The sequence below is a fragment of the Lutjanus erythropterus genome, chromosome 6, assembly GCF_056507025.1.
Source record: "Lutjanus erythropterus isolate fLutEry1 chromosome 6, fLutEry1.hap2, whole genome shotgun sequence".
Taxonomy (NCBI): domain Eukaryota; kingdom Metazoa; phylum Chordata; class Actinopteri; order Lutjaniformes; family Lutjanidae; genus Lutjanus; species Lutjanus erythropterus.
In genome coordinates, this window is record NC_139322.1 from 27989115 (window position 1) to 28004051 (window position 14937).

General features: G+C 38.3%; 1 protein-coding gene across 3 annotated transcripts in view; it reads left to right on the forward strand.

Annotated features, from left to right (window-relative positions):
• Positions 1–12587, forward strand: part of espn (espin) — a 55973-nt gene extending 43386 nt beyond the window's left edge. Inside the window, exons 13-15 of one of the 3 annotated variants that reach the window (XM_084721494.1) lie at positions 7183–7261; positions 8708–8729; positions 9899–12587. In XM_084721494.1, the coding sequence (XP_084577620.1) occupies positions 7183–7261; positions 8708–8729; positions 9899–10046 (249 nt within the window). In that variant the 3' untranslated portion in view covers positions 10047–12587. Of the gene's footprint in view, positions 1–516; positions 3628–7182; positions 7637–8707; positions 8730–9898 lie in introns of those variants that run through there. The other 2 variants (XM_084721492.1, XM_084721493.1) reach the window with 2 other exon arrangements.
• The last annotated feature ends 2350 nt before the right edge of the window (positions 12588–14937 follow it).

Here is a 14937-nt window from a genome sequence, read left to right on the forward strand (position 1 = left end):
GATGTAACACGGCACTGTAGTATATATATTTGGGAAGCAGACAGATGCAAAATTCAATGGTAAAAGTAGTAGCAGCAATATCTCTCAGCATTTGTGTAGTTACTCTTTAAACTAACCAAGAACATAAAAAAAATACTCATAAAAATGGAAGAGGGATATTACAAAGAGGGGCTGAGCAAATAAAAAAAATCTGCAGGGTCAAGTGCCTAAATGTAGACATGTTGCAAACCTGTAACACATCAACAACCTATACATATCAATACTGGTAAGATACTTTGCCAATTAATTCAAAATGAACATATCTTTCTCTTTTCTCATTGACTCAAAATTACAAGTAGAAATTTCTGATTGTCATGAGGCAGTGCCATTGCACCACTAAATCCATGTAAATCCAGTGTGTCGAGGTGGATTTGCAAAGCGTGAAACGTGTGTTCACACCAGGAACTTCGAGCTGAAGGAATCCCTCCTTCCCTCCCTTTCTTCTTGTCTTTTGGTCTCCTTTGAACTCTGATATAGTTTGCGGCAAGCGGGCGCTACCAGCCTCAGGAATGGCACTACTCCCACGTCCACAATGCCATTTTGGGCCCATTTGGGGAACTGATGACAGAGGCTGACCTGAACCGTATAGAGAAGCAAATTGAAAATCTGCAAGTTATGCACAAGGTGTCAGAAGTTGAGAAGGAGCTGGAAGAACTGGAGCGGGAGCTTCACCAGCTCCTACCGGTTTCTGCTGCCCTCAATCAAGGGCACTTCTCAGTCAATCCAAAACAAGTGCACGGCCAAGCTGAAGATCTTCCAGCCTGGTGTAGCAAGATTTCTACCCTGCTCAAGAGTATGGCCATTCTTCTTGCCACCCTTGGGGGGAAAGAGATAGACATCCTGGATCTTATTTGTCCTGGATATTCTCAAGAAGAGGCCAGGAATGTGAGCACAGTTCAGTCTGAATCAGCAGGATCAGTTGGTACTGGATTTATTGGACGGTCTCAGTCCTTCTCAACAAGAGAGGATGTGGAGAAGGAGATAAAGCAGTGTGGAGTTTCAGTAAAGAATCTCAAGGCAAATTATGAAATTCAGAGTCAGTCGCAGTCTGCAGATAACAAAGCAAATAAGGTGTACAAACGCAAGAGGTCACTCCCTGTGGTAAGTGAGTCTAGTTATCGTCCAGAGACAGTTCGTGAAGATGATGTCCCTTGTTCCTCTGCTGAAGTCCCTCAGCCCCATACTAATGGAGATCTACCTTCAGTGGAGGAGTCAGTCTTACCACTTGTTGAAGAGCCAGTTATTGTTGCATCTCGTGCTCCTCAGACATACGCGCCTTCAGGAGTAATGGCCCCAACTAATATTGAACAGTTCAATCAGGTTCTTTGTGCAGACCCTATTTTAAATAATGGTCAACTAACGAGAACCTTGGAGGTACAAACAGATCTGAGTTACGTCCAAGAATGCATTGAAATGAGGAAAGAGAGAATCGTCTTCCTGTTCCTTGAACACTGGAGGAAGTACACCATCTCTGAATCTTATCGGACTAAATATACTGGCAGCAGGAGAGGAAATCATTTAGATGTTGGCTGGGAGGACTACAACCAGTTTAGTGCACAGCTTGGTGGGGAGATGCAGAGTGAAGATGACAAACTGCTGCTTTTCATGAAGTCAAAGCAGGTAGTAGGGAATCTGATTGGGCACTGGAGGACAATTATGAGTCAGGTGCCCACACGTCAGATCCGCAGACTGAGTCGTGCCCAGATGATATACTGGCCAGAGCACTTCTTGCCACATATCAACGGGGCACCTGTGAGCTACGAAAGCCTAACCCTTGACCTCTTCATGCTTGGATATTTCCAGTTGCTGGAAATGAACATGTCTCGTAATGAGCGCAAATTCCGCCATCTCCTGTGCTACGAGATGTTTGACCGTCTTGGTAGCCATAAATGGGAAGTCATGAGAGAGTTTCACAAGGAGGTAATGCTGGAAATTGAGAGAGGGAAGCGAGACTGGGTGGACGGTTTTGAAGACATAAAAGTCAAGTATTTTGGAGACTCTAATGATGGTGGAGGTGTGATGACGGCTTCGTTACATTCCATGTCTCCTGACATGTCCATTATGCCAATGCAGGAGCCACTCCCTCCCCCACCTTCTCATCCTCCACCACCACCACCCACCCATCCTGCACCCCCACCTCCAAATCAACTGTCTACTTCCCCACCAGCTACACAACTAGATGTTTCTCCACCATCATCATCACCTGCTGCAACCTTGGATGGTGTATCTGATGATGGCCAGTGTGTGGAGCAGAGAACCCAGAAGCACTCACTGGAGGTCAACGCTCAGGGGGATTTAAAGGCCAATCAGCAGATGTTACCACATGAGGCAGTGGTTCCTAATGGGAACAGTTCAGAGCAGGACCATATGCAGACTTCAACAACCAAAACTGAAACACTGCAGGACACAACAGGATGCTCAGCACCAGCTCCAGTGAAAGATGTTCCTCCTGTTTCTGTGAAAATCATAGAAGAACCTCATGTTGATAAACCTCCACCCAGAGATGAATATAATGACAACTCAATTAAAACAATCTATGAGCTTAAAGAGTTCAGCAATGAGGAGATCATCAGATACATTGATCGAAGCTTTGCTTTTTGGAAAGAAAAGGAAGCTGAGCTTTTTGATATATAACAACTACATGGACCACAGGGGTCCACTAAAAGCCCAGTTCACTGGTACGACCAAAGAGGAAATGCATAAAGAGCTGGCCTGCAAAGTCGAGTATGCTGAGAAAGGAAACTAATCTGGTTTGTTACCTTTTAGGCCATGTCACATAAGGGACTTACCTGTGGCAAAGCAAAGAGCATCCACTTAGCTGTTCTGACTTTACCATTTGCATATGCTGAAGTGGGTGAAAGGAAAGCCTGTGTGATGTCAAAAGACACACAAATTTGCTACAACCATTAAATTTTTGAATTGTGTTGAACCAAGAGCTTTTTGAATCTAGTATGATCGATTGCCATGGTATACTACTTATAGGATGTTGTTAAAGGAAAAGATTTGCCATAAAAGTCACAAGGTGTATTTGTTTAGATCATCTTTGTAATGAAGGGCATAATTGATTTGTTTATACTGAATACTTCAGGTTGTATTTCATGTTGCGATAGCCTTAGTGATCCACTATCTCAAAAAGACAAGGTATTCACTTCACAAGCAAAAAAAAGCATATTATTTCAAGCTGTCTTTGTCGTTTGAAATCAAGGGCAAAGAAACTAGTGGGTTTAATGTTTAAGGACAAATGGCCTTTGTCTTTAAGTCTGTGTCCTCCTTGTTTATACAATTTGTGCCTTTGAGTGTAGATTACAAAGACTAACAAGTATAGGAAATTAAGGACCTGGAGAAAGCGCTCAGAGTTTGTTACTGTCAGTAATTCAGAACTCGGCATTTGCTAATTTTTTATCAGCAAATGAAAGCATTCACTTGACAATGCTATTATTATTTAAATGACGCATCATATTAAGGATTTGCAATTGTTCAATGATGTCTGTTCCACCTTTTTGTTACTCTATTTATAAATGTGTTTTTTGAGAGATTGCTTAAACTTTCCACAATTTAAATTTGTGTTTCTTTATTATTTGGTTTCTACATTGCTGTTAAAAATAAAAAAAAGTTTGTTGACATTTTTGTGATTATATGATTTTAGTAGTCTTAACTGTTGGGTTCACTCAACTGAAACACATGGCCAACATAATATTTCAGCTGACATATTTAAAATTATTACACTGATATACGTACTAATGAAAGAGCCAGTGTGACACACCAAGGTACTGAGTGTGTAATCTTTTGCTTTGATGCTTGTAGCAGTGAAGAACCACACTATTCTCATAGTGTCTCTTCTGTAGCATCAAGATTACCTTCAAATAACCCTCTTAGCGCCACCCGCTGTCATGCTATCTGTGGCTTACAGGTGCTCTAAGGAGGTTACAGTGAATCTTGATCAACTCACAGCCAAAAGGGAAGGCAGTCAGCTGGTAAACTTAAAGGCATATATATAGATTTGTTATTATGTACAACAATTGTTTCAGATTTGGTGGATGGAAATAGCACAGTACTGAGTGTGTTAATGGTTTAATTCATTTAACATGTTTAGTGGCAGTAACATTATAAAAAGTACCACCAACTACTGGCACACGATAGCATAATAATAAAGCATCTAACTTAAATGTTAATAAATACCTAGGTCTTTTACTAATATTGGCCAGATTATCTCAACTTTTCAGAAGTTCTTACTCTGAGGAACTGAACAGTTCACAGAGTCATAATCCAGAACAGTATACAAGCACAAGCAAAGGTCATCATACGTGTTTTAGCTGAATTATTGGGAATTTTGAAGACTTACCTGATAAAAAATTCATTGCATCTATTATTGATTGCAAAGGATGCTTGCCAGCCTAATGCAATCTACACTCTCTGGCTCACATGGATGTAATCCGTTGGCACAACATGGCGACATGAACCTGACGTAAAAACTAATACCTTTTTGAGTCCTACTGGGTGTGGGTTGGGTAGTACAACCTTAATCGTATGATTGTATTGTGTATTTAATTGTAATGACCAGAGTACCTTTTAATTTTTTCCCTTTTCCGCTGTTTTTAACTAAAATGGTCCTGCAATTTTTTAGCAGTTACAACTGATTACCTTAACAGTTGCCTATACTACTTAGTATTTATCAAAGTTATTGGCCACATGCCTAAATTTTAAAGCTGTATTTCCCACAGCAGGTTATTTCTTCAGTAATAAAAGGACGGCTCAGTCAGTTTTGTCATTAATCCATCTGGGCTCCTTCCAATGCTCTAGTTTCCTCTCAAACAGAGCTGTGTGGATGGAGGATTTTACTAATGGTGTCAATGTTAATGTAAGCGATTTAGTGTAACTTAAATTGGCAGTGCATAATGGTAACATGAACTTAGAGGTTCAAGAAGACAATCAATATCAGTTTAAATGTATGCAGTATTTGAGACATTTCCCTGCTTCACTTTACTATTACACAACCTTCACCGATGGTGATCTGAGGCGGCCATCTTTGCTCTCTTAACAGCCACAAAACTCCATTGAAAAAAGCAGTCGTGTTCTCCTCGTAGGACAGGAGAGGTGCTGGTCTACAGCTGCCTTCATCCACAGCAAGTAATGTTAGTTTAGACACAAACAAACATGTTAAAACACAGAAATCAAAAACCAAGTAAAGTGGCAAAAATGTTCTACCTGTAGCGTACATTTAAACCGATGTTAGTTTTTTAAGGTTGTCCTTTGTTTAGGTGGCTAGAATACATTTTGCTGCTGCCCACATCCACAGCGGTCCACAGCAGTGTGTTGCTGAGCTTCTGTGTTGGGATTCCTGTGGCAGCTGTTAATCAAATGTGAGCTGACATGCCCACACACTTGAAAAAGGGTCTAAACCACAAACTGGGCTGTTTTTGAACCAGGTTTTCTAATAATAATATCTACTGCAGTCACCTGAAAAATTCAACTTTTTTTCCAGTTACTAATCATTAGAAATGGATACTGATAACAAGGTACATGTGTTTTGGTTATGTGTGTATCACTTAAGGTGTCATGGATGTCATGTCTCTGGCCAACATGACCCATTTTGAGGTAACTAACAGGTAAATCTGTGACTCGTGTCTGAAGTAAGTAGCCTTATTCCAGCATTAATACAATCCACATTTGACCATGGGAACTAATTTCCAGACGTTCACTCCAGCTCTCTATAGCAAATCAATCACCTAATATTTGTTTGGATATTTTTTTCATGCTCTGTAATTCCCAGGGGAATCATTAAAAATTCACTGTGTAGATAATCTTACCTGGATTCATGTTTGCCAGGGCAAGTGAAAAGCTTTAGTAAGAGGAATGCAAACGGGTAATGTATCTTGTCAGGTGAAGATGAGAAATCCAAGATGGCTGCCCTCTTTCTCTCCCCCCCGTTCCACCTCCAATTACAGCCTGAAAGAGAGAAAAGGATCCGGTTACTGTTTGTGTGCACTGTCTGAGAGACTGTCCTGTAAAACCGTGTCTTGTCCATTTGAAAGGCTTTATTTTATTTTAAAGAAACAGAAGAGTATTGTGAGAACTGTTTGCTGTTGTAAGTACATACATCAGTTTACACAGATCACATATGCAGAGTTCACTCGCTTCAGTCTGTCATAAAGGCCATTGGTCTACAAAGTTGACATTTGAGAAAGTATATTGGTTGGACTTACAGGTTAGGCTAACGTTACAATTGATCGTGATGAATGATTGTGGTTTTCAAAGCCCTTGACATAACCAAGCTGTTTTTAAAAAGTATTACAACCACTTTGAAACTCCACTTAACTCCAGTAAGCGGGTTTATTAAGTTATCTGGATAGTTTTACTTAATAAGGCGCCAGAAATATTAAAATAACTGCAACACAAATTGATGTAAGTCTTTTAAAAGTAAAAATAAGTGGTTTGTTTTACACATCTGGAGTTTTTCTGGTGCAAATTACACAAGTGTGAGATAGTTTATGACATTAAACAGCAATAAAAAAATGTTTTATGTAAAATTTAAAAGATGATAATTTTTCTAACTATGCTTGTGACAATAGGAACTGTGTTAAATGTATTCTTTCACACAGGGTTTCTGCAGGTCCTAAAAAGTTCAAAATCCAACAATCTTAATTTAAATTTCTTAAAATTTCTTAAATACTCGAGGTCTTAGAAGTTGATGTTATTATGTAGGTGACGTTACTTTTACAAAGTTGTATTGACTTAAGTCTTGATTTTAAATGTGCTTTTGAGAAAAACTACACTGATCACGCTGCAACAACTACAAAACAAAAACAATATTTTGCCAGTAAGGACATGACATAAGTCTTCATTTGCATTCGTAATGGTCTTAAAAAAGCCTTAAATAGTCTAAACTTCAACTTTTTGAAACCTGCAGAAACTGTCTTCAGAACACATTTGAAGCTTCTCAAGTATTTAACATAGTTAGATTCTTGTTTGAAAGACAACTTAAATGTCACTCAACATTTCACTTAAAATTTCTCTGAGGGCGATCTCTTCACCAGGAGATGAAGTCATGCAAAGCAGAACAGGAGGGACGCAGTTAAAATCCTTCACTGACCAGTATGGGTCCCCATCTCTGTCTTTCCCCTGAACCCTTCTGTCCCTTTACAGGCTGAGGAAGAGGCGGCACGTCTGGCATCGATGCCAGCCTGGAGGAGAGACATGATGAAGAAGAAAATGGACGAAGAGAGGTGAGTAAACGAAGCTGTGTTGGGTTGTTTGAAAATGTATGTTTTTCATGATAAGTTGTATATTATAAGACAATTGTGGTTATTGTTTCTGAGTATATTACTGTGTATCTTCACCAAGAAAAATGGAAATAAGGATGTGAAGTTCTTGCTAAACCACACTTTGTACCATGATTTGTTTTATCTTACATGTGCTCCTGACTGAGTTGAGGTATTGTACCAGTTAGGATTCTCTCTCTCACCTGCAATTGCTCCTGAATTTCCCAGAGAAAACGTTTAAAATCAGGCTGGAAATAATCCAGACACTCTTGTCTGTGCTGACGCAATGGCATTACACAGTTCGTGCTGAGTTTTGTTGGTGGCAGATTATTTAGATTAGATTTAATGCTGCCTCATCCACAGGCTGAGATCTGAAGGCTGGGCATGATCCTGAAGTAAAGCTCGTATGTCCTGGAACAATCATGATATGCACACATTGTAAGATGCCACAGTAGTTTGATGGAAACACCCCTTTTCCACTGCTTTGAAATGCATCTCTTTGTGGCCAGTGTTTATATAAGCTGTGGCATGCAAATAATACTAACTTGGTCTATGTGCCAAGTAAACATTGTCTGCACCATTAGACGACTATAATGTCCCATTCATTCCAGATAGATTGGACCCATGGACTCATCAGAAAGTGTATGTTGTTGGACTTTGTGTTTCTCCGCACAACACTGCTGTACTGATCCTTTTTATTATTAGTACTTTTATGGCTTGCCTGTTAGTTTGAACATTTAGTGCACTTCTCTTGCCATCTTTAATCGCTGATTATATTCACATGAAGAAATGCTTTGCTAAACTAATTAATTGTAGAGCATATTTTGAAGTAGCATATCTGGCACCAGTGCTCACAGTACAGTATGACATACATACAGTAAAACACCTCTTGTCCACTGGAATTCAAAGTAACTCAAGCAGTAAATTCATCTGCTATATGCACAGTTTATTACTGAGATAGTTTGTAAACCAAAAGTTTTCTTTAAAAATTGGACAGCATCCATTAAGCTGAGGGTGGTAACAATGTCTGATCATAACAGTTGCTGTGACTGGAGCATGTGGGTTTGGATTACAGATTTAAATAGCTCAGGATGGTTTAATTATGAGCGGCAAAGTTACGTGTTGGACAGAATGTTGGATATATCTAACTTCTTTTTAATTCATTTTAATTTTTAATGTTTACAACCTTTCAATCTATTAAAACCCTAAATAGTCTTCATCCATCTTGTATTGTGTTGTATTAAATATTTTGTTGATTGTTCTGAAAGATGTTTTTTTATTTTAATTCTTGTGTTTTATTTTGTCAGTGGCTAGCCGCGTAATAATGTCCTAATCACTTTAACTTGTGGAATTACTGCAGTTGCTGTTTAAGATATTTACGCCTTGTCTTCTTTTGCTTATGTTCTCCTGATGTGACAGGGAACAAAAAAGGTAAGAAAAATGATTTATTCCACATTGTACTGTTTATATAACATTGACTGTGTGTGATCAAAGCCTCCATCTAGCCAACTAAACTGCTTACATAAAGATGAAGTTTCTGCAAATGAAACAATCAAAACAAACAGGAATAACTCTTGGCCATATGTTCAAAAACTTTTTACTTATCTATAGCAACAACCCCAAAACTGGTTACTAACTAAGCCTGAGTTAAAACTAAAAGAGAAAGAACCAAAAGAGCACTGAGGAAGTCTTGTAGCAGTAGACCACTGATCACTTGTGCTGTGGTTTTGTTATAACAGCTAAAATCACTAGATGGCGCCACTTAGCCTTGTTTTTCTCACTGGCAAAAGTTGTGTATTTAATTACATTAAATTACTGCATTTAGGTGAGCCAGTTTCAGAATCCTGGTATTGTACATGCTGGCTCACTGGCATACTAGGACACTTAATTGAACTGAGCCATTTTTAACATAATTTCATTCACCTGTGCTTTTCCTGCTATAATAAGTCAAAATGTCTGACATGAAAAGGGGTTATTAAGGAGGATAGGCTGAAATACACTGTATTCCTGAAAGTATGTGGACACTCACCTAAAGTTCACAAAACTATGTACTTTTCCGTGGCTTGGGCTCTGTCAAAGAGAAACTTTATTCTTGTGCAGAAAGACTTGTCCATGAGGATGTTTTGTACCAGTTTGGTTTTAAAGAACCTGACTGGCCTACAGGGAGCTCTGACCTTAACCCCATCAAACACATCTGGGATAAAGTACAACACCAACTAAGAACTAGTCCTTATCACTCAACCTCCGTGCCTGACGTCAATGCTCTTGTTGCTGAATGGGAACAAATCCCTGCAGCCAGGTTCCACAGAGTTAGAAGAGAGGAGGCTGTTAAAGCAACATATTAATATTTAACTAAAGTTTCTGAATGAGATGTTGGTCATGTAATGTAATAAGGGAGGAAAAGACTTTATCCCACAAGACACCTTAGAGAATCAAACTAGAGTAGTAACTGTATTGTAACTAACTTTGAATGTTATTTTGTATTATATAAACTGATTTAGTGTAACATTTCAATTTTTTTTTTGAAGAAAACCTTCCTGTACAATTCTAATTTCTATTTTGTTTTCAATCCTTTGTCCTGTCTTCATGGACACATGTAGAAGAGCAGAACAGCAGGCCAAACAGGCCAAAGAGATTGAGGAGAAGACGGAGCAGGAGCGACTACGGACCCTGGGCTACGATGAAACCAAGCTGGCCCCCTGGCAGCGGCAGATCATTCTGAAGAAAGGGGATATAGCCAAACAGTGAACTGGGCCATCTCCCCCTCCTCAGCATTCCCCCACCCTCACACACCCACCCCAAGGCCTTCACTGAACACCTCCCCCTCCCTGATCCTCCACCCTGCACTGTACGCTGGACAGTGGGGAAGAGCTTGATTCCTGTCTCACTCTCTGTCCTCTGGAAAGACCAGGACCAGACTGTTTGCTGCCCTCCACACTCTGAGACTTTGAGCCTCAGCTTGAGTGAAACACGGAGGTGAAAACACCTCCCATTGAAAGTCTCATGGACACAAACTCTTTGTCTTTAGTGCTAACAATAGCAGTGATATGCACTGATTCTCCTCTCTTAAGACATTTGCTATAAATGCATGTCTTAAACTCAATGAAAGAGAGTTCGGATTATTTGTAGTGTGGTTGTATAAGGTACTAATCAAGATTAAGTGTATTAACTACAGTAGATTGTGGTTGGCACGCCCCCAGTTTGGAGAAAAAGGGAGGAGTGCCAGCACAGAAGCTAAGCAACGTACTGCTGTGGACAGAGGCAGCAGCAAAATGTATTTCAGCACCTAAAAAAAGATCAGTGTCAGTTTAAGCATATGCTATATTTTGAATATTTTTACCACTTTTTGACCAGAAACTGCCATAACATAAGCCAAATGTCGCTCTCTCCAATACCACCAGACTCCTTTTACAAAAGAAGTCATTTTACTTAGCAGAACACAGGAGTTGCTGCTCTACTTCTGTCTTAACCTGTTAGTTTGTGTGACTGTGGTGTTTTAAAGAGTTAGTTCAGAGTCATACAATAACACAAACAAACCTATCAATAGTGGCAGCAGTAGGACAGCAACTCCTGAGTTCTGCAGAGTAAAATGACTCTTTTTGTCGAAGCAGCCTGGTTTGTGTGGAACAAGCCATCTAACCAGCGATTTGACTGTACGGAGAAGGCTGAATTACGGCAAGTTAAAGCAGTGAAAATATTCAAAATGGGTCGTTTTGAACTGGTTAAAATATGTTTTGCTGCTGACCCTGTCCACAGCACTTCTTTGTTTAGCCTCCTACACCAGTACTCCTGCTGCTTCTCCAAACTGGGAGCTTGTCGACTGCCATCTACTGCAGCTAATACACTGACTACAGGTAAGTACCTCGTACAACCCAACCTCAAAAAACCTGAACTATCCCTTTGAGATTGTCTGTAGTACCTTTATATTTGCTTTCCTGCAAATCAATAGATGCTATGTCACATAGACAGGAGGTTTGTGATAGATGGAGGAAATGGGGGGAAAAGCCTGTCACCGCCTGTATATTTTCCTAATTAGCCACGCTCACCATTATGTAATGAATGGAAAAATAGCTCCTTAACAGTTGTGATGGCATGGACATACTCAGCAAAAGCTTATTAAACCCCAAAGCAGCTAATGCATTCTGTATGTAGACAATATCACATCTTTATCATGTTAAACTTAGTCATGAGATTTTTGTATCAAGCTCATAGAAGCACTTTCTAAATGGCTTCATTTTACTGCCAGAGTTGAAATCCTAACACTGCTCAAACTAATATGTTTCTTTAGATAAGCTTGTTGTTTTCTCCATGGATTATCTGAAATATTGACATATATATATATATATATATCCTATTTTAAATAATGTAAAGATTATTTAGCTGTGCAAATTTAATTTTATTAATTATCACTGGACAAAAGTTGCAATGTTCCAATTTAATTTTTCTATATATGACCTAAATGTTAAGCTGTGATGATCATGAATGTGGAATGTGGTGTGCATGTGTATCATCATCATGTTGTGATGTATTATTATTAAGCACATTTGACCCCAGGACCCTGGATTTTGAGTGAAAAACAGAACACACTCCTGCTAGGTTTCTGTTTGAACATGGCCTTTTTTAAAATGAAACATGCACACGTGAAGAGCAGCATCTTACACCAGACGTCTCATCTGCACACTGAATATTGCAAAAGTAGATAAAAGTCATCAGTTTGTCCTGTGTCCTGTTCCGGCCCTTGTCCCACAAACCTGGAGGTTTAATCTTTGATGAGCCGATCTGCTTACAGGATGCACAGCGCTATTTGTCAGCCAAGAAACAGCTGTAACATCTAAATGTGCTGTTCCATAGATAATGGCAGCTGTGTATCAGTAAAGTGAGACTGTGAAGAGTCCAGCTGTACGGTACCACATTGCCGCCACAGCAGAAAAAGAAAAATGAATCAGTATCACATTACAGCGTGAAAAGTTTACTCTTACAAGATATTTTTCACATTTTAACAAGATATTTTCATTGCATAACAAGATTATTTCATGCTATTGTGAGATTAAAAAAAAAACATGTTCTCATGTTAAAACAAGAATCTTTGCTTATTATAACTATAATATTTATCTTGTTATAACATGTTATAATGTGATAACTTAGCGTTATATCAATATAAGTTATGTAAGGGGTGATGTAAAGTGAATGGGTCATTGTTGCAAAATAAATCCCAACAGGGTGATGTGGGGTCTTGAATCACTCTGAAGGGGTTTGTTTCACTCACTTTACATTATCCTTCTTATTACATGGTTAAGGTCTGTTATTCAGAAGTGACTTTGGAGTGCGGTAACTGACCAATCAGAATAAAGTGTTCAAGGTATTTGACAAAGCTGTGTAATAACACATTATGATGGGATAACTTATATTGTTTTAACATGATGGGGAAAAACACATAAGTTATCCTGTTATAATATGAAATATATCATGTTACAAGAAATACTATATTGTTATAACAACAAACGTTTTTATAATGTGATAAGTATGTTGTAATAATGTGAAAATATCTGGTTATAACATGAAAAACATCATTTTATACCAAACTTTTCATGTTATAACATGATACTGATCAGTTCAAACATTTGATGTTCATAAATAAGATGAACAGGACTTTTATAATGTGCTGTATAATACACTAAAGACTATACACACTATAGAACTGACACAAATGGTAGGTTGGTCATTATACAGCTTATTATTATTCATAATTTCTCTGGTCTAAACAGTCCCAGGTTTTGAAGCAGTACAGGGATTCACACACTCGATGGCCATGGGTTCATCAGTTTGGGGCTAAATGTGGAAAATGTGGGAAATCTGTGTTGAATGTTTTTGGCAGTCATGTTAAATGTCAGCAGAGCAAGAATCTGTGCACTGACATTTCAGAGTAATTGAACCTCACAATCTGAGCATGACACATAAGTATTCCCACACGATGGAAAATATTCTCTCTGTTTACTACATATATGTAGGATGTACATTTTTTCAAATGTAGGGTATCAAGCACACACAACATGTCATCATGAGAGACATGGTCCTGGTTGGGGAATCATTTGGAAATTATTCTAATTTACTGTCATCGGATGCCATATGATGTTGAAAATGAAAATGATGTAAACGTCATTGCCATTTGATTTTCTATATATATATATTTCAACACTGTATATAGTGACCCTCTCAGAATTTTGTTGTTTCATTGTCTCCGTATTGCATTATATTACATGTCTCAGCCTTGCTTGAAGAGGATGATGGCTAATTCATGTATAATTATATTTTCAGACTGTTAAAAATGAAGACAATAAATCTTTAATCACCAAACGATGTTTAGAGTGCGCTTGTGTTGCCTAATTTTTAATCAGCCATAATGACAAATGATAATTACCTGCTTCTCATGGCCAGTACTAGCTGATATTTATCATCTATATTTTCATAATCTGAATAATGAATAATAATATAAATTTCCCGTTACTGGCCCTGATATTTATTATGCATCCCAAAGTACAACAATAAAAAGCCCTCAAATAAATGCTACCTGAAGCTAATGATCCTCCATTTTTGTTGAGGCTGATTTACCTGATGTGATTTTTGAGGCCTTCATTCGTGCTATTGTATTGGACTGAGATAGAGAGGCATTTTTAAGCTTTTTTTTAAGCATTTTTCAAACCAGGTTTTCTAATAATAATAATAATATTAGTAACATACTTTGTAAAACAATATATAATCAATTCTGATATGTAATTCAGGAGAATTACATATCAGAATGTGATTTAAAATACAATATTACCAAAATACCAATGACAAAAACATAATAATAATAAAAGGAAGAAGAAGAGGATGATGAAGAAGAAAGTTTTTTAAATATATAAATATATGGTTTACAAATAAGCAAAAACTGCTACAGACTTTATGTTACATTTGCTGTTTTTAAAAGAAAATGCAAGCCAAAAATCTATGAAATGTGGGAAAGATCTTGAAATTATACATTTTTGTACGTGGATTTTGCAGCATAAAGGTCTCTTTCACATTTGGTGTAGCAGAGCCTTTCCAGTGAGTCAATATGCACAACAACGGCTCTGACTAGACTCTGTTTGACCTGAATGGAACTGAGCCTTTATCAGTATCACTAGTAGCACCTACGTTTAGCCTCCTTTTTCATGTAAAAATGGCTAAATGCAGTCACACAAATTAATCTGTAACGGGGCTGCAGTGTCTCCTATTGGCCACCAGAGAGCGCCAGAGAGCTATTTGTTGCCAAACAGGTCGATGTCAACAAACAGAAAGAAAAATATATTCGATACAGGATCAAGTAAATGAGGACATTTCATCTCTAATGACTTATTACAATGCGGACTGATCAAACTCTAATTCTCCCTGAGATTTTAAATGAATTTTTGAAAACGGGTCGAGTTTTATGTGGTTGTAAAGTAGTCCAGCAGCGTCACAGAAACAGTTAAATCCAAATGTTAAGCTGCTTTTCTGTCAAAAGTTTCTCGCGTAGCTGCGAGCCGCCGCCTGCTTTCATCTAAATTTGCACTTTTTAATCGGAGATTGATTGACGCTCACCTGTAGTGACGTCACATCTTAAATGGCGCCTGCAAACAGA